Source organism: Pseudonaja textilis, chromosome 10 (assembly GCF_049901715.1).
Source record: "Pseudonaja textilis isolate UNSWEBS1 chromosome 10, rPseTex1.2, whole genome shotgun sequence".
NCBI lineage: Eukaryota > Metazoa > Chordata > Lepidosauria > Squamata > Elapidae > Pseudonaja > Pseudonaja textilis.
The window spans coordinates 18,366,037-18,388,759 of record NC_141999.1 but is presented as its reverse complement, the minus strand read 5'-3'; the positions used below and the strand labels follow the sequence as shown (position 1 = coordinate 18,388,759).

The 22,723-nt window shown below is 41.8% G+C and overlaps 2 protein-coding genes and 2 long non-coding RNA genes across 6 annotated transcripts in view; 2 read left to right on the top strand and 2 right to left on the bottom strand.

The window, feature by feature from the left end:
• CD22 (CD22 molecule) overlaps positions 1-2,732 on the bottom strand; it is a 76,689-nt gene extending 73,957 nt beyond the window's left edge. For both annotated transcript variants that reach the window (XM_087939976.1, XM_087939979.1), the window contains exon 1: positions 2,625-2,732. The gene's annotated coding sequence lies outside the window, so the exon portion shown is untranslated. The remainder of the gene's footprint in view (positions 1-2,624) is intronic.
• Positions 2,733-10,992: 8,260 nt separating this feature from the next.
• Positions 10,993-13,771, top strand: LOC113448199 (proline-rich transmembrane protein 1-like). Its single transcript, XM_026718799.2, has 2 exons — positions 10,993-11,295; positions 13,607-13,771. Exons 1-2 carry the CDS (start codon positions 10,993-10,995, stop codon positions 13,769-13,771), a joined length of 468 nt encoding a protein of 155 aa, XP_026574584.1.
• A 4,634-nt stretch (positions 13,772-18,405) lies between these two features.
• Positions 18,406-22,333, top strand: LOC148124935 (uncharacterized). Its single transcript, XR_015744833.1, has 2 exons — positions 18,406-18,920; positions 21,472-22,333. It is a non-coding gene; the product is annotated as an uncharacterized LOC148124935 (long non-coding RNA).
• Positions 22,334-22,452: 119 nt separating this feature from the next.
• The window catches only part of LOC148124932 (uncharacterized), a 35,205-nt gene continuing 34,934 nt past the window's right edge, over positions 22,453-22,723 (bottom strand). For both annotated transcript variants that reach the window (XR_015744839.1, XR_015744838.1), the window contains exon 2: positions 22,453-22,723. This exon is cut by the window's right edge and continues 51 nt beyond it. This is a non-coding gene — a long non-coding RNA (uncharacterized LOC148124932).

Sequence of the window (22,723 nt, the reverse complement as noted above, 5' to 3'; positions counted from 1 at the left end):
AGAATAGAATAGAATAGAATAGAATAGAATAGAATAGAATAGAATAGAATAGAATAGAATACAATACAATACAATACAATACAATAGAATACAATAGGGTAGGGTAGGGTAGGGTAGAGTGTAGAGTGTAGAGTGTAGAGTGTAGAATAGGAATAGAATAGAGTAGAATAGAATAGAATAGAATAGAATAGAATAGAATAGAATAGAATAGAATAGAATAGAATAGAATAGAATACAATAGAATACAATAGAATACAATAGAATACAATAGGGTAGGGTAGGGTAGAGTGTAGAGTGTAGAGTGTAGAGTGTAGAGTGTAGAATAGGAATAGAATAGAATAGAATAGAATAGAATAGAATAGAATAGAATAGAATAGAATAGAATAGAATAGAATAGAATAGCAGAGTTGGAAGGGACCTTGGAGGTCTTCTAGCCCAACCCCTTGCTCAGGCAGGAAACCCTACACCATTTTCAGACAAACGGTTATCCAATCTCTTCTTAGAAACTTCCAGTGTTGGAGCATCTACAACTTCTGAAGGCAAGTCGTGCCACTGATTAATAGTTCTAACTGTCGAGAAATTTCTCATTCCTTCTAAGTTGCTTCTCTCCTTGATGAGTTTCCACCCACTGAAACTTCCACCCATCGTGCTCCATTTCGGATTCAACGGATTAAAGAAGTGGGGGGAAGACATCTTGCATCTTGATGTGCTTAACAAAAAGAAAGCTGCCAGCAAAATTCCAGATGGCCACTAGATTTCGCTATATCTCTTTCCTGACAGCTCTGCTAGGCTTCCTATTATCGTAGCTGTAACAACAGAATGATGACTATATATGGAGCTGTAAGGAAGTTGACCTTGACAGAGACAGAGATATGCAAGCTCCATTACCAAGAGGACAAGAGGCAAAACATTGTCCAAATTGAGAACATCCAGATAACATTCACAAGCGAGTCAGACACCGCCTTAACTCACTGAACTGTAAGAAGGTGCAGAAAACAAAATATATCAGACCTGTAAAATTCTGTAGTGGGCTGTAAGAATAACAGAGTTGAAAAGGACTTTGGAGGTCTTCTACTTTCCTGCTCAAGCAGGAAAATCTATACACCATTTCAGATAAATGGTTGTCCAATCTCTTCTTAAATTCTCCACTGTTGGAGCAGCCACAACTTTCACAGTTAGGACAGTGGAAGCCGCGGGTGCTCTAACTGTCAAGAAATTCCTCCTTAGTTCTAGGTTAGTTCCAGTGGTGGGATTCAAAACATTTTTACTACCGGTTCTGTGGACTTGGCTTGGTGGGCATGTCAGGGGACAAGAAGCAATGGGTGGAAATTAATCAAGGAGAGCCGCAACCTAGAACTAAGGAGACATTTCCTGACAGCCAGAACAATTAATCAGGGGAAGAACTTGCCTCCAGAGGTTGCGGGTGCTCCAACATGGAAGGATTTTAAGAAGAGATTGGACAACCATTTCATTGAAATAGTAGGGTTTCCTTCTTGAGCAGGTTGTTGGAAATCTTCTAGTCCAGGTTGTTGGACTAGAAGATTTCCAAGTTCCCTTCCAACTCCGCTATTCTGTTCTGTTCTTTAAAAAAAAACCTCATAGAAACAAAATCTTTTGCAAAGAATATCTTATAGTGAACTCATAAAGCAGAACTGGAAACTGCAACTGGTAAATATGCTGAATGTTATATCACAAGATAAGAAGAAGTGATGGCTTTATTTCTACCCATCCATTCGGCCATTTGGCATTCCAAGGAGTTTCATTTCAGAATCTTGAATGATCCCTGTTATTACATCCCTCAAGCCCTAAGAGCAAAGCAATCTCTTTTTTGCAGCCTTCAACAAACAACAGAGTGCTCAATGTCTGGAATAATCTACCTGACTCTGTGGTTTCTTCCCCAAACCTCCAAAACGTTAACCTTAGACTGTCTACCATTGACCTCACCCCTTTCCTAAGAGGTCTGTAGGGGGTGTGCATAAGTGCACCAATGTGCCTACTGTCCCTGTCCTATTGTTTCTTTTTATTTTTCTTATATGTATCCATTTCATGTATTCATAACTATGTTTATACTTATACCTGTTATCTTATAATCGCTTGACAAAATAAATAAATAAAATAAATAAACTCTCTGCTATTACGATCTAATGTAGCTCAGATTCCCTTTTCTCCCTTGACAGAACATACTAAACACACACACACACACACAAACACATATACACACTTGTTCTACACACAGTTACAACAGTTACCTGGAAGGAACAGCAATCATAAGAAGCACCTCACTGTCAGTTTAAGCCTAGGGAAAGAGAGCAGAATACAAATTGTAGGTACCACTAACTAACTGATACGAAAGTTCATTGATAAAGTTGGCAACACTGGATTATAAAGAAAAAAAATGGGTGTTTATGGAAATATGCCAATTAAGAATGGTTTTTCACCCTGTGAGTGATTCTGTTGCAGTTTAGTTTCCAACTTCTTAGCTGTTTCTTTCTGGGAGCTATTTCCTAGCAATCCCATCCATCAAAAGTTGAGGTGATATTTGTGTTTATCAGGCTGATTTTTTTTTTCATGCTACCAAAGTTAGAAAATAAACCAGACAAGCCCATTCACACATCATTACTTGCCTTAAAGATCATCCTGGGTCTTGGAAGGTTGAGGTTCTGGAAGGTGAGTTGATTCTGAAGAACCAGCTCCTCGTTGTACTCCTTCCTCTGTGACGGTCAAAAAGCTTGGAGCTTTGACCAGTGACAGAGTGCTAGTTTCAGTGACCTTCAAATGACCTTCAGTTTTAGGATTCTATAACATTTGCAAAAAAATCCAATTGCTTCAACACAGTATCTCAGGGGCTGCCACAAGGAAGAGGGAGTCAAGCTACTCTCCAAAGCACCTGAGGGCAGGACAAGAAGCAACGGGAGGAAAATTTATCAAGGAGAGAAGCAACCAAAAACTAAGGAGACATTTCCTGACAGGGAGAACAATTAATCAGTGGAACAACTTGCCTCCAGAAGTTGTAAATGCTCCAACACTGGGAGTTTTTTAAAAGATGTGGGATAACCGTTTGTCTGAAGTGGTGTAGGGTTTCCTGCCTAAGCAGAGGGTTGGACTAGAAGACCTCCAAGGTCCCTTCCAACTCTGTTATTCTAATCTATTCAATAATAATCTATCTACAAATGATGTTCAGAAAGAGTTCTTCTTTCTATACAGATGTGCTAACGATCTGTTAGATTTAGCAGGTTCATTCAGTGAATAAAAGAGAAGCTTGGTATTTGGTGGTATTTGCCAGTCCTCCGAACTACTCAAAAATTTCGCTACTGGTTCTCCAGACCCTGATGAATACCACCTCTGGTTGATTAGTCTCCTTGATTAGTTGTCCGGCCTTCAGATGCTTTGGACTAGAGTAGGTTGACTCCCTCTTCTTTATGGCATCCTCTGAGATATTGGGACACTGCTCTCATATCACCTCTGGTCCTTCTTTTCATTAAACTAGACATGGCCAGTTCCTGCAACCATTCTTCATATGTTTTAGCCTCCGGTCCCCTAATCCTCTTCGTTGCTCTTCTCTGGACTCTTTCTAGAGTCTCAACATCTTTTTTATATCGTGGCAAACAAAAGAAGAAGAGGAGGAGCCAAGACAACGGTCAGATAAAAGAAATTTGAGCCCAAGAGTATATTCTGAAATGTACTTTCAAAAAGCAGCTCAGACAAGACTTTTCCTACTTTTCTTGAACATAAAGGAAGGGGGAAGAGAGGCACATTGAGATTTGCAAGATGCTGCTACTATAACCTTATAATAAATGTTAGCATTCCTAATTTTGATTTCCTGGTTTGGTCTACCTCGAAGGGTTGGCAGAACTTGTTATAGCCCAGGGGTATAAAACTCAAGGCCCAGGGGCCAGATCCGGCCTGTGGAGTGCTTAGAGCTGGCCCATGGGGTCACCTTGGAAACAGCGAAGGACCAGCCCTGACGGCCTCCTGCAGCCCTCTGCCAGTGAAAATGGAGCTCTGTTTCGCTGGCAGGGGGCTGCAAGAGGCCATTGTGGCTGAAAATGGGGCCCAGGGGACACACATGGCCCACCTGAGCTCCCTTTTCACTGGCAGAGCACTCAGGCCACCACAGGTGCCCCCTACCTAAGTGATGTCAAGCAGTCCACACCCACACTGGTCACGGCCACCCCGGCCCCCAAGGTCAAACACAACCCTGATGCAGCCCTCAACAAAATTGAGTTTGACATCCCTGTTATAGCTCCATTGGGTAGCCATACAATTCTCATTTTTTTCCTGATTCCTGATACCAGTTAAAATAACCCCAGCATGACACTGGATTTGTATAGCGAAGCTGAGGTTGAAATTCTTTCTAAGGTTGTTTACTTTGCCTATTAGCCTTTCGTTGATTTAAGGTTCTCATAAAAGTTTTAAAAGAAAAAAGCTGGGGTGGGTGGAAAAAATACCATAAAGAGGCTGCTAAATCATTGCTCTTCCCAGATCCTTCTCTTATGCTGTTTGTTTGGATTGTGGACGCAATGATTAATCAGGGGCCTTCGCAAAGATTCCCACCCACACACCCCAAGTCACTTCGGATTGCCTTTGTTTAGATTTTGCAATGCAATTCAGTTTGTATTAACACTTTTCTAACTGGAGGAGGAAGGATAAGGCTGCATTCTTCAAGATGAACTTTCCAGGAGTGAGCCAATCATTTCTCCGTATACCCTAGCATTTATGAAGGGCAGTGATTAAGGTCCCACTCATGGACAAGGCCAGGGACTTAACAGATAACAGATAATCAGAGTTGGAAGGGACCTTATAGGTCATCTAGTCCAACACCCACCCACCCCAAGCAGGAGACCCTACACCATTTTTGACAGATGGCAGTCCAATCTCTTCTTGAAAGCCTCCAGGGATGAAGCTCCCACAACTTCTGTTCCACGGGTTGATTGTTCTCACTGTCAGAAAGTTTCTCCTTATTTCCAGGTTAAATCTCTCCTTGTTCAGTTTCCATCCATTATTCCTTGTCTGACCTTTGGGTGCCTTGGAAAATAGCTTGACCCCTTCCTCTCTGTGGCAGCCCCTCAAATATTGGAAGACCGCTATCATGTCTCCCCTGGTCCTTCTCTTCACTAGACTAGCCAAGCCCAGTTCCTGTAACCGTTCTTCATATGTTCTCCATATGAACAGATGATATCAACTCTTGGATCTAGTGGGGTGACCCAATTCAAATCCCCACTCCATTCATAAAGCTCAGCTTGCAGGACTTCTATATCTGAATTACAAAAAACCCAGATGACTACTAAAATATATGACGAACGGCTGCAGGATTTGGTCTTCACTAGTCTAAAGAAAAGGAGAATTAGGGGTGACATGATAGCAGTATTCCAATCTTTGAGGGGCTGCCACAAAGAAGAGAGGGTCAAATTATTCTCCAAATCACCAGAAGGCAAGACAAGAAATAATGATTGGAAACTAATCAAGGAGAGAAGCAACCTGGAATTAAAGAGAAACTTCTGAATAGTGAGGACAATTAATCAGTGGAACAGCTTTGCCTTCAGAAATTGTGGGCGCTCCATCATTGAAGGTTTTTAAGAAGAGTCTAGATTCTAGACTATCACTTATCTGAAATGGTATAGGTTCTCCTGCTTGAGCAGGGGGCTGGACTAGAAGACCTCCAAGGTCCCTTTCCAGATCATTCTTTTCTAACAGATAGGAGGGGGGAAAAACTCAAGTTTGTTGGTATCAGCTCTTGTTCAGCTGAATATATGTCAGATATAGTTTACCTACCAGGAGATAAGTAGACAGCTGGATAACTTTTGCCAACTTACAAACAGCTCTTTGGCTATTCATCAGGTAGAGGAAATTCACTTACAGAAGACATAAATGGTACACTTTTTTTTACAGTCAAGGCCAGAATTCTTCTCCTGGGTCTTCAAAACTCAAAATTAAACCAAAATGAAATGATTTCATCACACTAACACGGAGTTGAAAGTTGTCCTTAGAAAAATCAAACCTGAACAAAGGTTATATTTGTGAGCATTCTCCTCCAGAGGGCCTTCTGAAAGATAGATTATCTTCTTCTAGAAAATAACTGCAGCTCCTTCTTTGGCAATGAGCACCCCTCAGCATGGGTCTTGAACCCACAGCCTGAAAAATCCCTTCTCCCAGATGCGAGGAAAACTCAGAAGCACTTTGGAACTGGAAAGGTACTATTACTATTAATCTTCTCATCACTCCGTATCACCCATCTCCTCCCACTCATGACTGTATAACTGTAATTTTGTCACTTGTATCCTTACAATGTTTATTGACTGTTTTTTGGTGTGATTTGATTGCTTATTGTACCCTATGACTGTTATTAAGTGTTGTACCTGATGATTCTGGACTCTTGATGAATGTATCTTTTCTTTTATGTACACTGAGAGTATTTGCACCAAGACAAATTCCTTGTGTGTCTGGTCACACTTGGCCAATAAAGGATTCTATTCTATTCTATTCTATTCTATTCTATTCTATTCTATTCTATTCTATTCTATTCTATTCTATGATAAAACATATTTTAAAAATGGAATAGGTAATGATATGAAACTGGATAAGAAAGCTGAAAATGTAATTATGATTATGTATGTATGTTAAAACCTGGAATCACATTGTTCACTCACAGAGGTGTTTAAAGAATTTTAAACAAATGGGGGTGGAGGAAGAAGACAAAGGACCTTGACTAACCACATACATATGTCCTTTAGAGAAGATTGATCAACCTGCTCTGACGTCAGTGGAGGACTATTTCTAGCATATGCCACATGTTTGTGCCCTATACTGTAAAGCGTTCATAAAAACAGCTTTCTTCCGCTCCATGTCACAGAATCTTTGCCATAGAGACACACCCTCCCCGGATTGTTTCAGACACTTGAGTTAAGCAGTGCCTTCCCCGTCATTGCAACTCATTGTGACGGTTGCTTTTCACCTCTAAACCTTTCTATAGATAGAAAAAGAGGAACTGTGGATTAATTTAATGGGGCCTGTTGTGGCCTTCAAGCAGCCAAGGAGTCAGAAACAAAGCATTGTTCCACCAGAACATCAAAGGCGTCCATATTTCTTCCAAGGACACATTTATAAACAAGCCATGCGGCTGAAACATTGAGGGATATACTGTGTCTAGAGTTTCATGTCATTATTTCCCTGAAATTATTTCCCTGATAACAAAAATGGCTCACAGAAACTCCACTTCCCCAGGAAATTAGATGAATTCCAGTCAATGAATGGTCCGCTATATATTCCTTAGGAGCAAAGAAATATAATAATATAATATAATATAATATAATATAATATAATATAATATAATATAATATAATATAATATAATATAATAATATATATTATAATATAATATAATATATATTATAATATAATATAATATAATATAATATAATATAATATAATATAATATAATATAATATATTATATTATATTATATTATATTATATTATATTATTATATTATATTATTTCTTTGCTCCTAAGGAATCACAAAAGACTTACTACCTCAGAGGTGATATTCAGCAGGTTCTGATCAGTTCGGGAGAACTGGTGGCGGAAATTTTTAGTAGTTCAGAGAACCGGCAAAACCCATCTCTGACTGGCTCTACCAACCCCATCTATTCTCTGCCTCCCATTGAGTCCCAGCTGATCGGCTGGGTCTTCTTTGGTTGCCCTGCACAGGAGAACGGAGCTGGAAAGCAGGTTAGTGGGGTGGGCAGGGAATGGGGATTTTGCAGTATCCTTCCCCCTGGAGTGGGGAAGGAATGGAGATTTTACTGTATCCTTCCCCTGCCATGCCCACCAAGCCATGCCACACCACACCCGCCACAGCCACACCCACAGAACCGGTAGTAAAAAAAATTGAATCCCACCACTGTACTACCTCATGTAATTTTTTTCTTGCAAATGAATTTTCAAAGGCGTATTGAGCTTTTACGGGGTGAAGCGGAGTGATGTCTCAATGGTTAAGCTGCTGGGCTCATTGGCTAGGAACCCGGCAGCCCAAGTTCGAGGCCCGAGTGCCAGATGTTGGGATGAGTTCCTGTTCTTTGCCTCAGCTCCTACTAACCTAGCAGTTCGAAAGTATGTGAATGCAAGTAGATAAATAGGTCCCAGCATTGTCCTGGGATCATGTAATCCCCTTTTGTGACCTTTTGACAAGCAACGTCAATGGGGAAGGCCAGATTCACTTAACAATCACGTCACTAACTTAACAACTGCAGTGATTCATTTAACAGCTGTGTCAAGAAAGACCGTAAAATGGGGCAAAATTCCCTTCACAAATGTCACTCTTAGCAACAGATCTTTTTTTGGCTCAATTATGATTGTCATTCGAGGACTACCTGTATTTGGGAGAGTCTGGTGAAGTTATTCACAGATTTGCAGGATCAGCATGAATTCCTTACAGGCAGCGGTGGGATTCTACCGGTTCTGTCCGGCTCTGTAGAACCAGTAGCTATGAAGAGCAACAGACATAGAACCGGTTCTATGTCTGCTGCTGTTTTGGCCCACCTGCCCGCCCGGGCTCTTACCTGACCTTTATTTCCTGCTTTTTCAACCTCAACTGCCGTGCGAGGCACAGCTGAGGTTGAAAAAGCAGGAAAAGGGGGCTTTTTCAAATGCTGCTTCCCTGCACACAGCGTTGCTCAGCTGTCCAGGCAGCAAGCTGACATAGATTTACACGTGCACGCAGCATGCAGGGAAGCCATCGTAAATTACCAAACCAGTAGTTAACCCTGTCGGATCCCACCCCTGCTTACAGGTAAGTACACATCAGTATAAATGATATAAACCAAGGGTCTTCAAACTTGGCAAGTTTAAGACCTGTGGACTTCAACTCCTAGAATTCCTGAGCTAACATGACTGAAAGAGGAATTCTGGGAGTTGAAGTCCACAAGTCTTGAAGCTGTTCAGTTTGAAGACCCCTGATATAAACAGAGGGTAGAGGTTGTTAGAGTTCAGGCTGATGGTGTTAAGTAGCTTCTTGTAGGTAGAGAAAAGAAGATGGAAGAAGAACATCCTAAAATATCTTTATGTGAATTCATGCACTTAAGATGGATTTGAGGCACCAAAACTGTTGTCAGATTTTCAAAATATCCTCTTGGACAGGAGTCCCCAAACTTGGCAACTTTAAGACTTATGGAGTTCAACTCTTCAACTCTGGACTTCAATGCTGACTGGAGAATTCTGGGAGTTGAAGTCCACACGTCTTAAAGTTGCCAAGTTTGGAGACCTCTGCTCTTGGAGATGCTTCTGTCCTTCTGAGGAATCAGCATTGAATTTTGTAAATCCAAAGAGATTCTCTTACCAGTTGGTGTGCCCAATAGAAACAAGGCCAGCGATCAATAGGATATGCTCAGGGATGGGATTCAATTTTTTAAACAACCGGTTCTGTGGGCGTGGCTTAGGTGGTGGGTGTGGCTTAGTGGTCATGTGACTGTGTGGGCATGGCTTGGTGGTCATGTTATTGGCTGGGTGTGGCCAACTCAATATCACTCACATCGAGGCACGCATCTCCTTGCCTGGCCTCTCATGACTGTGAGGATGTTGCAATAGTCGTAAGTGTGAAAAATGGTCATAAGTCACATTTTTCAGTGCCATTGAAAACTTTGAATGGTCACTCCACACAAGCAAAGTACCAGCAAAGGAGGGGGAAAAAACTCCAGAGAAGTTCCTGAGACAGGAAGTCTAGTCCTGCCAAGAATGTAATAAGGGTTAATGGAGAGGCAGTTTCTGTAAGCAACACCAGAATGTTTCCTTCCCACCTTCCTTACAGGATTAGGCCAGTAATTTGTTCTAACAACGGGTTCTCTGAACTGCTTGGAATGTTAACAACCGGTTCTAGTGAATAGGTGTGAACTGGTAGAATCCCACCCCTGGATATGCTTATAGGGATGCCTCTGATTCAGAGTTAGATTTAAAGTTTGGCTGCATGTCAGAGTCAATCAGTGGCTTTCTATGGCTTAGCCATTTGCAAAAAGCTATGACAGAGCTGTCCTTTGCCCGTTGCTCTTTGCCTGCTTGGTTGAGACACTTGCTGAATCCATTAAAGAGGGTGATGAAAGGCAAATCTACCTGTTCATAGTGTTATAATATACATTCACGGGTCAGGTATTATCTCAAACAGTGGTATGTATGTTTCGCTAAGCCATAAAGGCAACTGATAAGCCATAAAAATAGGAGCAATATGGTTTATAAAAATCTGAACTCAACAGAAGAGAGAGCAATGGGGAAGAATTATTGTGATGCATCAGCCAAGAAACCAAGAGATGTAAGTTCTAGTCCTGCCTTAGACACGAAGGGCAGCTAAATAACTTTGGGCCTCCCAGCCCGGAGAAGCGAGCAACAGCAAACCACTTGTGAAAAGCCTTGCAAAGAAAACTTCAGGGACTCGTCCAGGTAACCACCAGGAATCAAGATAAAAGAGAAGAATTCACACACTTCCTTGCCCAACATTTTTGATGAGGCTTTTGGAAGGCTATTTGTGCCCAGCAAACTGCTAGACAAGCTAATTCTCCCTAACATGAGCTGCGTGAAATGATGAACATCATGGTGAGAAATGATTTAGACAAGTTGCCAAGAAGGTCACTGGGGGGAAAAAATGGATACAGGTTTCCTTATCACGCAGAAGAAAGAAGATTACAGCTGTTGAGCAAGGCCATCCCCCTTTTCTAGGTGCCGCACCTAGTAGTAATCTAGCTCGGTTATTCATTGTCTAATTCTTCATTCTATGGACTTACCATCAAGGACTGGAAGTCACTGGAAAATAATTCTCCTGAAGAACCGGAGCAAATTCTAATAGGTCCACTAGGAACGTTTGACGGTGGGAAGCACAACGGTCTTCCATTAGCAGCTGAGGTGCTGGAGTGTGAAGAACTGAGGAAGGAGTTTTGCTAGTCTTCGATTGAGTAAATATTATTGATCGGTTGACTGAAGGAGGAGAACCAGGAAACACAAATTCTGGTGCCATGGATCCACCACCATACTCAGGAAAGGAACACCTTTCCGTTCCTGCTCTGAATCATCCCGCTGGACCACCACCATACTCTATGGATAATACAGCACCTTCTGCCCTGCCACCCCCATACCAAACCGTTCACATATCCCCTGATGCAGGATACAATCAAGGTCTGTTTGTTCAACCTCAGCAAGCTATAATCATCACCCCATCCCAGCCAACTAAGGAACCCGAGTTTTTGGGCTACTCCATCTTCACCATGCTTTGCTGCTTTCTACCCCTAGGCGTCACTGCCTTGATTTTCTCAATACAGGTGAGCATGGGGGGAGGGGGGAGGGGAATGGAGGTAAGGACAGAAAGAGGGTGGGGAGAACACAATGTTATTTGCAAAAGAGAAGCTTTGCTGTTTAGGATCCAAGATAAAATCTGTTAACGGACAAGGAAGGACTAACATTCACTGTCTCTTGTCACTGAAATTATTTAGATAGATTTAGATTTAGATAAATTTATTGTCATTGTACTCAGAAACCTGAGAACAACAAAATAAGGTGCTCTTCCACAACATGCAACTAAACAACACCAAAAGACATATACAAATAACAAATTAAAACAAATAACAGTTAAAAACTGTACAACCAGGATATATATATGCTAAGACCACCAGATTCATAACTCTGCATTTAACCTGATCACAGCACTTGGGTAAAAGCTATGTTTAAATCTACTTGTCCTGGCTTTCAGCACTCTATATCGTCTTCCTGATGGTAGGATCTCAAACAACGAATTAGACCACAGCAAGGGCAACTTGTGCTAAGGAGAGAGGGAGGGAGGGAGGGAGGGAGAAAAAGAGGGAGGGAGGGAGGGGGAACTCCTATGAAAAATGTTGTACAGACATTTTAATGTTTATCAGTCTCCTTCAGTAAGAGAATCACAGCAAGTGCTGTAAACTACAGCCAAAATCCAGCCTAACGTTCATTTTGGAAGGATGATGTGAATTTACAAGTAGCCTTCTGCTGATGGTAATTATTATGTGGCAAACAGCAGCTCCACAATCAGCTGGGCTTTAGCTGGTATTCATTTCAAACGCAATGGTTTTAAGAGGAGTTAGACTTTAGAATAGGTAGTAAGCTTCAGTTCTTTTCTCTAATCTTTCAAGCAGTGTTTCTTACCCTCTTTAAGATGTATCTGTCTGCATCAAAAAGGTGGAAGTCACTGCTTTTTGTTTCTTTTTTTATTTTCCCTTCTTCCCTCACTTTATCTCCTCTATCCCCTTTCCTTCTACTTTTCTCTGTTGTCTTTATTTCCATTTTATATTAAAATGTATTTTTGAAAAAAAACAGTGTGTGGCTGGCTGAGGAATTCTGGGAATTGAAGCCCACGCATCTTAAATTTGCTGAGGTTAAGAAACACGACTCTAGATGATGAATCTGGGGGACACAAAGCTGAAAAGGCTGAGATTAAATTGGGTTTAAAGGTTGTCCCTTTAAAGGAGGCAACTGAACTCTTTGGTTTTTCTTTGAAGATGCTTCGTTTCTCATCCAAGAAGCTTCTTGGATGAGAAGCAAGAGCTGAAGAAGCTTCTTGGATGAGAAGTGAAATGTCTTCAAAGAAAAACCAGAAAGTCCAACTGACGTTGAAGAAGGATTTGTGGGACAACCATGACTTCGATAACTGAGAATCTCCATAGACGAGTTTAAAGGTTCTTCTAGGCTTAGCTTTACCGTAAAAATTGGAGCAACCATTTGTAGAAATGCTGGTTTAGCTATCTATTGAGTCAGATTTTATTGACTCCTATCATTTCCCAGAAACTTTTATATTGGCTATTTATCTATCAAAGCAAGCTTTAAAAAGATGTGAACTATGAACTCCTGGTCTGCCACTCCCTATTGATAAGTATTCTCACCACCCATGATAATAGAATTCTTATTTTAAATTAAATTGCCCTGGTCAAAAGGGCCCAGCAGAGATTATACTACCTGAGACTTCTCAGAAAACAACAACTGAATGAAAAACTGCTAGTGACCTTCTACTGCTGCACCATAGAGAGTATTTTAACATACTGTACCTCTGTATGGTTTTCCAATTGCACAATGGCAGATAGGAAAGCACTCCAGAGGGTTAACGTCATTGCCCAGAGGATCATTGGTTGCCCTCTCCCCTCTTTGGAAGAGCTTTATAGCTCCCGCTGCCTTAAGAAAGTTCAAAACATTCTCTAAGATCCATCTCATCCTGGGAACCCTTTTTTAAAAACTATTACCATCTGGCAGATGGTACAAAATAATAAAAACAAGGACAAATAGACTGAAAAACAGCTTCTATCCCAGGGCGGTAGCTCTTTTGAATTCTTCTGTATAGTGCAATGTTGGTGTGTTGTTGGGGGTTTCCGGTTCAAATGTGTGAAGAGTGAAGGTTGCGTGTTTGTGTTTCTTTTCATGGTCATGGTCATGATGTGCACTCAAGATGGTGTTTGATTTCGTTGTACGAGGTGCGATGACAATAAAGTAAACTAACTTCACCGGTCAAAACAACAGAAGCTTCACGGTACATAGTCAGTATGTACCCTTCCTCCATGTGAAATATTATTCAGTATGATTTCATCATGAATTCCTTTTTTTTCCCTGCAGACTCGGCAAGCCAACGAAGTTGGTGACCAAACAGCTGCACAGCGACTCTCCATGTTAGCCCGGTCCTTTGCCCATTTAGCTCTGGGGGTTGGAATCTTATTAACATTTGTGTACATCACTATAATTGCCATTGTTTTAATTAGAGCAAATCACGACTTTCCTTAAGGCCCTAAAGAAACTTCATCCAACTCAATTCATCAGAACAAATTCCCTGGAGACGGCTTCCACTGTTATTTGAATGGCATCACAAAATTTACACACTCTGGAGTGGGCTCACTCGTGCTGGTGCATCTCGAGATTTCCATATTCTTGATTCTGTGACCATCAAAGATAATTCTGAGCTATGTAGCACTGTATTTGAGGGAACATCTATAGGCTGGAAAGAATCATCTGTTAAAAGATTGGCGATGGACTACCTACGTCTCATATTCAAAGCGGATTCTGTGATCCAGCAGGGATATAAGCGGCACCGTGCAAGGCGGTTTTAAATCTGCCGCCTTTCATGAAGAGGCAGGTGTATTTGAAATCAAGCAAACAGAAAGAGGGAGCTGCTTTAATGAGGGTGTCAATTCTCATTAAAGCAGAGCGCTCGGGCCACCGCAGGTGCCCCGGGACATGAGTGATGTAGAGCTGGCCACGCCCACCCCGGCCACACCCACCCCAACTGCCCCGAAGTCAAACACAATCCTGATGCAGCCCTCAATGAAATTGCGTTTGACACCCCTGTCTTAGAGCAAATAGATGACAAGATCCTCTTTCAGTCCATATTCAAGCCACTGCAAGGGATAGAAACAGAGTGTCAACTGATAAAACATTCCTATGCCTGTTTTCGAGTTGCCATAAATAAGTGAGGGGTGGGGAATCTGAAGGAGCAGTATGGCAGTTTAAAACCAGAGGTACATTCCATGCTTATCTTACAAAGATTGTAGCTAGGCTACCGGATCTTCTGCCATCGAAAATCCTTCATTGGAGAACAGTGATTGATGACACCCAGCCCGTGAACATGCTTCATTGGAGAATCTGATTTATGAGACAACCGGGGGAGCGGGGAAACAGGGTCACAAGTGACTGCAAATTACATATGCCAGAGTTGGCTTCATTTAGGTTAATGCCGACATGTTGCTCCTAATAAATCTTTTGAAGCTTGGCTTGAGGCTCATGATTTAATTAGGGCAATCGCCGTAAGGACACTATGTTGTATCGCCATCAATGGACCATTTTTAATTGAGTGAATCTAAATTTGGGCAGCGAGCTTTTAGGTCATCCTTGGGGTTTAAAGGAAATAGAGCACTCTTTAGTTTTCCCCTTCAAAGGTAGAAGTTAAGATCAGATATGCAAATATCACTCCGGAGAGATCACTTTCTGTTTTCCTGGCAGCTTTGTGACTGATTGCTTTTTGAGTTTGGGAAATTTCAAACTTGCAAAACCTAGAAGTCAGAGTTTATACAAATTGGGCAATAGGCAGGATAGGAAGTGCAGCTAAATAAAAAAAAAATACTCCGTGCTTTGTGTTAGAGCACTGTAATTCCAAAACCCAAATTTCACCTGAAATGTAAATTATTTTGACATGTTTTTTTTACTGCCACATTCTTTAGCTACAAGCAGGATGTAGGAGTCTGGGAAAAATTATACTCCTTACATGCATTTTTTTTTATCAGTACACAAAGAGAGACTCCTTAGATTCTTGCAATGTTCTCAGCACCGTTTTGTTTTTTTTGTAGTTTCTAGGTAGTCCTCAATTTACAACTGCAATTGAACCCCAAATTGCTGCTAAGTGAAACTGTTGTTAAGTGAGTTTTGCTCCATTTTACAACCTTTCTTGCCACAGTTGTTAAGTGAATTGCTGCAGTTGTTAAATTAGTAACCCAGTTGTTAAGTGTGTGAAGGGCTTCCCTATTGACTTTGCTTGTCGGAAGGCCGCAAAATGGGAATCCTGTTCTGACCCAAACCTGGTTCCAAGAAACCAAACACAAGACAAAGGCAGCAGTATAATCTTTTTAAGTTTCAGCTAAGAATCCTGTTTCTTCACAGATAAAAGGCTGTTTCCAACTAATTAGCTCCAACAAGAAAGAGCCTTGCCAAGTTTTTTCAAGTCTGACAAAAAACAACAGATAAGAAATAGTTTACAACACAAGAGTCTTCAAATACCAACTCTAATGTCCACGAGACTGAGTTTCAAAATGTCTTTGCTTCCTGCAAAGAACGTTCGCTGCACAGCTGCCTTTTATCTTCTTGAAGGAGGGGCCATTACCTTGTAGCCTTACACCCGAGTCACCCGTGCTGCTGCAGCTGCTCTTTCCTACAAGCAATCCTGTGTGCACACACACTTAGAACAGGCTCCTTGGAGACCTCTTCATCGCTGCTGCCAGCCCCCACAATCGCCAAAGGTAGCATTCTACTCCTTGATGATCCTGGCCCCTCATCTAAGTCCTCACTCTCCTCAGCTGCCTGCACCTGCTGCCGGCTAACCACAACAAATCCAGGACACTACACCTGTCACAGATATGAACCAGTTACCAAGCTCCCAAGATCACATGGCTATCGGGGTGTTGCCTTAAATGTGAAAAATGGTCATCAGTCACTTTTATTCAGTGCCAGTGTAACTTTGAACAGTCACTAAATGAATGGTTGTAAGTCAAGGACTATCCATGTTGCTTTTCTTACTAATCCCTGCCTGGCCAATTATCTATTTCTACAGCCCTGGGTGAGGGAAAAATTGAAATACATCTTTGTTTTCGTTTTCAGCAGCTGAGTAGAGTATGCTAGTGCCTTTAAGTCTTTCCCAATGAAAATAATTGGAGTGGAAACATTTTAGTCTAGTACATAGAGAGGTACTCAGCTGGTTCTGACTGGTTCTGGAGAACCGGTAGCAGAAATTTTGAGTAGGTTTGGAGAACCAGCAAATACCACCTGTGACTGGTCCCACCCCCATCTCTTCTCTGCCTCCTCAGTCCAGCTGATTGGCTGGGTCTTCTTTGGTTGCCCTGCACAGGAGAACGGAGCTGGAAAGCAGCTAAGTGAGGTGGGGAAGGAATGGGATTTTGTAGTATGTAGATGTTTTGTAGATTTTGCAGATGTTTCATGACCCAAACTAGGCAAGATCATCAGTGCTAGTAAGGATGGGGGTTCGCTCTCAGTTTTTATTCTAGTGGCTTGCCTGTCAGTATTGGTGGGGGTGGACTTACGGCAGTGGTGGGATTCAAAACTTTTTACTACTGGTTCTGTGGACATGCTGTGGTGAGTGTGGCATGGCATGGTAGGCATGGCAGGGGAAAGATACTGCAAAATCCCATTCCTTCACTACCCCACCCCACTAACCTGCTTTTCAGCTCTGTTCTCCTGTGCAGGGCAACCAAAGAAGACCCAGCCAATCAGCTGGGACTCTGGAGGCAGAGGAGAGGTGGGGGCGGGGCCAGTCAGAGGTGGGATTTGCCAGTTCTCTGAACTACTCAAAATTTCCACTACCGGTTCTCCAGAACTGGTCAGAACCTGATGAATACCACCTCTGTCTTACAGGTTATTTGGCTTTGCTGGGAACTTCTAAGACCACTCCCACCAACACTGATAGGACGAGGCGCTAGAACATAAACTGAGAGCAAGTGCAAAATAGATACAGGCAAGGATATGAAAGAGTATGGAATACATGTGAAACCACAACAATTCCATCCCATCCTATTGTTGATAGAAATGCCCATCTGGGTTCAATTCCAAGTGGGGAGAAAGACACTGGAAATATGGAGACTGCTCGGAAGGATGGTTTAATGGTGAAGAGGACCACGTGGATTTGAAGTCCTGGGTGGCTGAAGACATGGAGTGGAGAGTAAAATATATTTACACCCTCTCTTGGGCCTTGCAAGAAATGTATCCAATTGGTAGTCAGACTCCCATGGGGTTATGCAGTCATAGCTGAGGTTGTCTGTGTCCCAGGCTTGGTTGAATCTTGCTGGGTGATGCAATGAAGGGCAATTTCCTATTGTGGCTGAATGGCTTTGTCCTGAAGGATAATCCCATTATCCTGGAGCAGAGGTGGTATTCAGCAAGTTCTGACAAGTTCTGGAGAACCGGTAGCGGAAATTTTGAGTAGTTTCGCAGAACTGGCAAATGCCACCCCTACTGGCCCCGCCCCCATCTATTCTCTACCTCCCAAGTCCCAGCTGATTGGCTGGATCTTCTTTTGTTGTCCTACACAGGAGAACAGAGCTGGAAAGCAGGTTAGTGGGATGGGGAAGGAATGGGATTTTGTAGTATCCTTCCCCTGCCATGCCCACCAAGCCACACCCACCAAGCCATGCCATGCCCACCAAGCCACACCCACAGAACCGGTAGTAAAAAAAAATTGAATCCCACCACTGTCCTGGAGCTGATGTCTTTCGTTTTGTAGACAGACTGTCCCAGACTTTTGTCTTGTAGGCAAGCTGGCACCATAATATCTGCTGGGGTCAGGGAGCTGGGCCTTTTCTTTTTGTTTCCTTTAAGATTTTTATTTCTCTTTTAGGTGAAATATTCTACCTTTTTAATATTTCCTAGAACATTTCATTCTTCTAGGAGAGGGGTGAGTGCTAACTTTCTATAGTATCCTATCCTATCCTATTCCATTCTACTCTTGATTGCTAATTCTTCTTTCCTCCCAACTTTTATATTTCCAACTGCTACCTACCGGACGGTTTTATATCCAAAACCTGAACATACATCAGAGAAGCAAAGCAGGGATGCCTGCATTTTATCGTACAAATGTTCCAGCAGAAAAAAAAAGTGGGAGGGGAGAAAGAAGGCTTCGGTTTTCAGGAAGAGTCGGAATCAGAACACAGAGACAACTCCCAGGAAAAAGCGCTGTAGGAGCAGACAGCAAATCAAAACAAGATTGCTTGTGATGATAGAGCTGGCTGGAAATCCGGAGCAGAGAGAATTGAGAAACTAGGTCAAGGCAATCGGCAGAATACCAGTGAGATTTTAGAAAGAGCTACTACCAAAAACCATGAGCTCCCCAAAATACCAGAGGATGCAAGATGACGTGCCTCTTTCCCAAAGCCAACCCTCTTACTTGGAAATTCAGCCTGATCTTCCCAAAACTCTTCTTGAATCAACCCATTGGGTGGACAGTGAAAAATCTCCTGTTGTGCCAACCGAGGATCAACCTGTAGATGGCCCAGATAGGACAGCATCCAAACACATTCCAGCCCTTCATCAACCAAAGTCGATCGTCATGGTGCCTGTTGAACCAACTGAAGAACCTGATTATATCGGCTTCTCTATCTTGGCTATGATGTGCTGTTTCTCACCCCTGGGTGTAGCTGCCTTTATTTTCTCTAAACTGGTAAGCCTCTGAATGCATGTCTCTGTATTTGGTCTGGTGTCGTTTGCTGCAAATGAAATGGGCTCCATGTTATGAACAGTTGCTGGAACTGGTTAAGTCTTGTTTGATGAAAAGAAGGACCAGTGGTGACATGATAGCAATGTTCCGATATCTCAGGGGCTGCCACAAAGAAGAGGGAGCCAAGCTATTCTCCAAAGCACCTGAGGGCAGGACAAGAAGCCACGGGAAACAACTTAGAACTAAGGAGAAATTTCCTGACAGAACAATTGATCAGTGGAACAACTTGCCTCCAGAAGTTGTAAATGCTCTAAAACTGGAAGTTTTTAAGAAGAGATTGAGTAACCATTTATCTGAAATGGTGTAGGGTTTCCTGCCTAAGCCAGGGGTTGGACTAGAAGACCTGCAAGGTCCCTTCCAACTCTGTTACTCTATTCTATTATCATAGAAGTATTTTTTATTCCTTGACATCCTTGGTGATCAATCTGCATCACCTCCGATCCTTTATAATCCTGTCCTTTTGCCAGGACTCCCAACCTTTGTTTTATCAAAATCTGATGGGTTATCATTTATCAAACTAATTCCTCAATATTACTATGCTGGCTACCAAGGAAAGATATGCCATGAAGCAAACTGAATTGTACCATTCCCTTGACTCTTTAGAAGATGAGGTGCTTCTCCATTTGGTATCATCCATCTCACGAAGACCTCACAAAGCCCTGTTTTGAGGAAGTTTACATCTCTAGATAGAGAAATAATGTTGACAATGGCTTCATGAATTGGCATCAATAACCCAATGTGGGTTTATGGGCCTTAAATTCTACAATACTTGTATAGCTTCTATTCAAATATCCCAACGTTAAAGATGCCAGAAATACAAGGATTAGGGAGGTAAGGATCATCCTAATTTTTCTCCATGTCATTATGGGATGCATGGAGCTATGTCCTTCCCATCAAATATTCTGAGAATTTGAAAATAATCAAATCATCTACAATTAGATGATTGTAGGAAACGTTAGCAATTTTTTCCAGAAACACGCATTGTTGTGGCAGGATGAATCCTCAGTTGAAGTCCCAAAGGTGCTTTCTCAGGAGGCAATTGGACTTTCTTGTTTTTTTCTTTTGAAGAAGTTTCACTTCTCATCCAAGAAGCTTCTTCAGCTCTGACAGGATAGTGGAGAATGAAAGGATTTATATTCCTTGCAGACAGTTGGACATGTGCGTCCTTTTAGAGGTTCATTGAAGCACCTGAATGGTTTATCTGTGTCCTCAGGGTCACCTGAATAGTACTCCTGGTTCCTGTAGTCTGCAATTTTTCCTCTGGAAATCCATTTCTACTCTCATATCATTCAAATTCTATAGCTAAAAGTCTGTAGAGATTCTCAGTCATCCAGGTCATCCTCAGTCAATGAAGTGCTTCAATGACCCCCTAAAAGGAGGCAAATGACCAGCTGTCTGCAAGGAATATAAATCCTTCCATTCCCCACTATCCTGTCAGAGTTGAGGAAGCTTCTTGGATGAGAAGTGAAATGTCTTCAAAAGAAAAAAAACAGAAAGTCCAGGTGCCTCCTGAAAAAGCACTTTTGGGACAATCCTGACCTGGATGACTGAGAATTTACAACTTACAATCATTTGCATAGTGACCAAAGTTACAATAGCACTGAAAAAAGTGATGAATAGAATAGAATAGAATAGAATAGAATAGAATAGAATAGAATAGAATAGAATAGAATAGAATAGAATTCTTTATTGGCCAAGTTGATTGGACACACAAGGAATTTGTCTTGGTGCAAATGCTCTCAGTGTACATAAAAGAAAAGATACATTCATCAAGAGTCAAGAATCATCAGGTACAACACTTATTAGTAGTCATAGGGTAGAATAAGCAATCAAATCATACTAGGAAACAGTCAATATAAATCGTTAGGATACAAGCGTCAAAGTTGCTTTTCATACAGTCACACGTGGGAAGGGATGGGAGATAAGGAGTGATGAGAAGATTAATAGTAATAGTAGTGCAGACTTTGTAAATAGTTGGATAGTGTTGAGGGAATTATTTGTTTAGCAGAGTGATGGCGTTCAGGGAAAAACTGTCCTTGTGTCTAGTTCTGGTGTGCAATGCTCTGTGCAGCAGCAACAGCACTTAAGACTTATATACTGCTGCACAGTGCTTTGCATTCTTATGACTTACGACCGTTTTTCACACTTACCACTGTGGCATTATGCCCAAGGTCACCTGATCGTAATTCAAGTGCTTGGCAACTGGCATGTATTACAATCTTCCTAGCCGGCTTCCAAACAGAGGAAGCCAAATTCACTTAACAACCATAGTGCTTTGTTAAACAACGATGGCAAAAACGATGTCATAAAATGGGATAAAAATTCATTCAACAGCTGCCTGGCTTAGCAATAGAAATTTTGGGCTACATGGTGGTCATGAGATGAGGACTAGCCGTAATGGCTAAGGGCCTCAAGACATGCTGAACCAGATCATGAATATCATAACCAGATGCTTTGGTTGCATTTTTGCATCATTTCTCTCACTTTTTTCTAGACCCAAAAAGCCAATCGCGAAGGGAACATTATAGCTGCTCAGAGATATTCAAGGACGGCGGTCATCCTGGCTTTACTATCACTTGTGATTGGCCTTCTGCTCCTCATTTTTTATTTCATCTTTTTCACGAAATGAACACATGTTAGATCCAGTCATTATGCAATGTTCACATCTATACAGCGACAGAGGAAGCCTCCTCCAGAATCTGGCTCTCTGGTCTGTTGTATAATAAATCAATAATCTATTCTAGTATATACATCCAATTAAAAAAATGTGATGCAGCTCTGAAATAATAACAACCAGAATCTATGTAACAGAATTACAACAGAGCACTAAACATGGCCCAGTGGATGGTTGAAATAGGACTGGAAATTGCCTTAGTGTTGTAGAATCACCCTTCTCCTAGAAGAATGAAATATTCTAGGAAATATTAAAAAGGCAGAATATTATACCTCCCTGGGTGAGAAAAGGAGATACATGTCCTTGGAAAGCAGCCGCCACCTTTGTTAATAGCCCTAGATAGATTGGGCCATCCTATCTACAAGACAAAAGACCTTCACCCTCAGGACATGATAGGATTAGCCCTCTACACATTTCACCACATGGTACCTGGGAAGATTGCATCATCCAGCAAGGTTCAACCAAGCCTGGGACTCAAGACAACCTGCAAAGTTACCTCTGCATGGCCCCATGGGAATCTGACAACCAATCAAAATACATTTCTTTCACAGGAACAGGAAGCAAGTTCAAAGCCCAAGAAAAGGTATAAATTTCTCTCTCTTTCTCCCTCCCTCCCACTCATGTGCTCTATTGCCCAGGACCTCAAGCCATGTCCTGTCCACCATTAAACCATCTTTCCAAATAGCCTCCATATTTCCAGTGTTTTGCTCCCCACTTGGAACTAAACCCAGATGGGCATTTTTTCCAACAGTGTTAATAGTCTATGTTCCATTCTTTTAAAACAGGAATAGAAAACTTGGATATGGGCGTCCTCTCTGAGGCTTGTCATTGTTTTTATTTTAAGATGCTCCTAATCAAAATGAATGAATAGATCGATGCAGATGATGAATACTTTCATAGTATCATAGATTATTCCAAATCACAACTGACAGAAATGTTGGAAGTCAGAATTGTTGTTGTCAACTTTGTACAACCAAAGAGGAACTGTCTGGAACAACTGTGGGTGATCTCAGAATCTTTCCTTGTGCAGTGCAGAGGAATTATGAAGAGCTGGTCTACATTATTGCTGCAG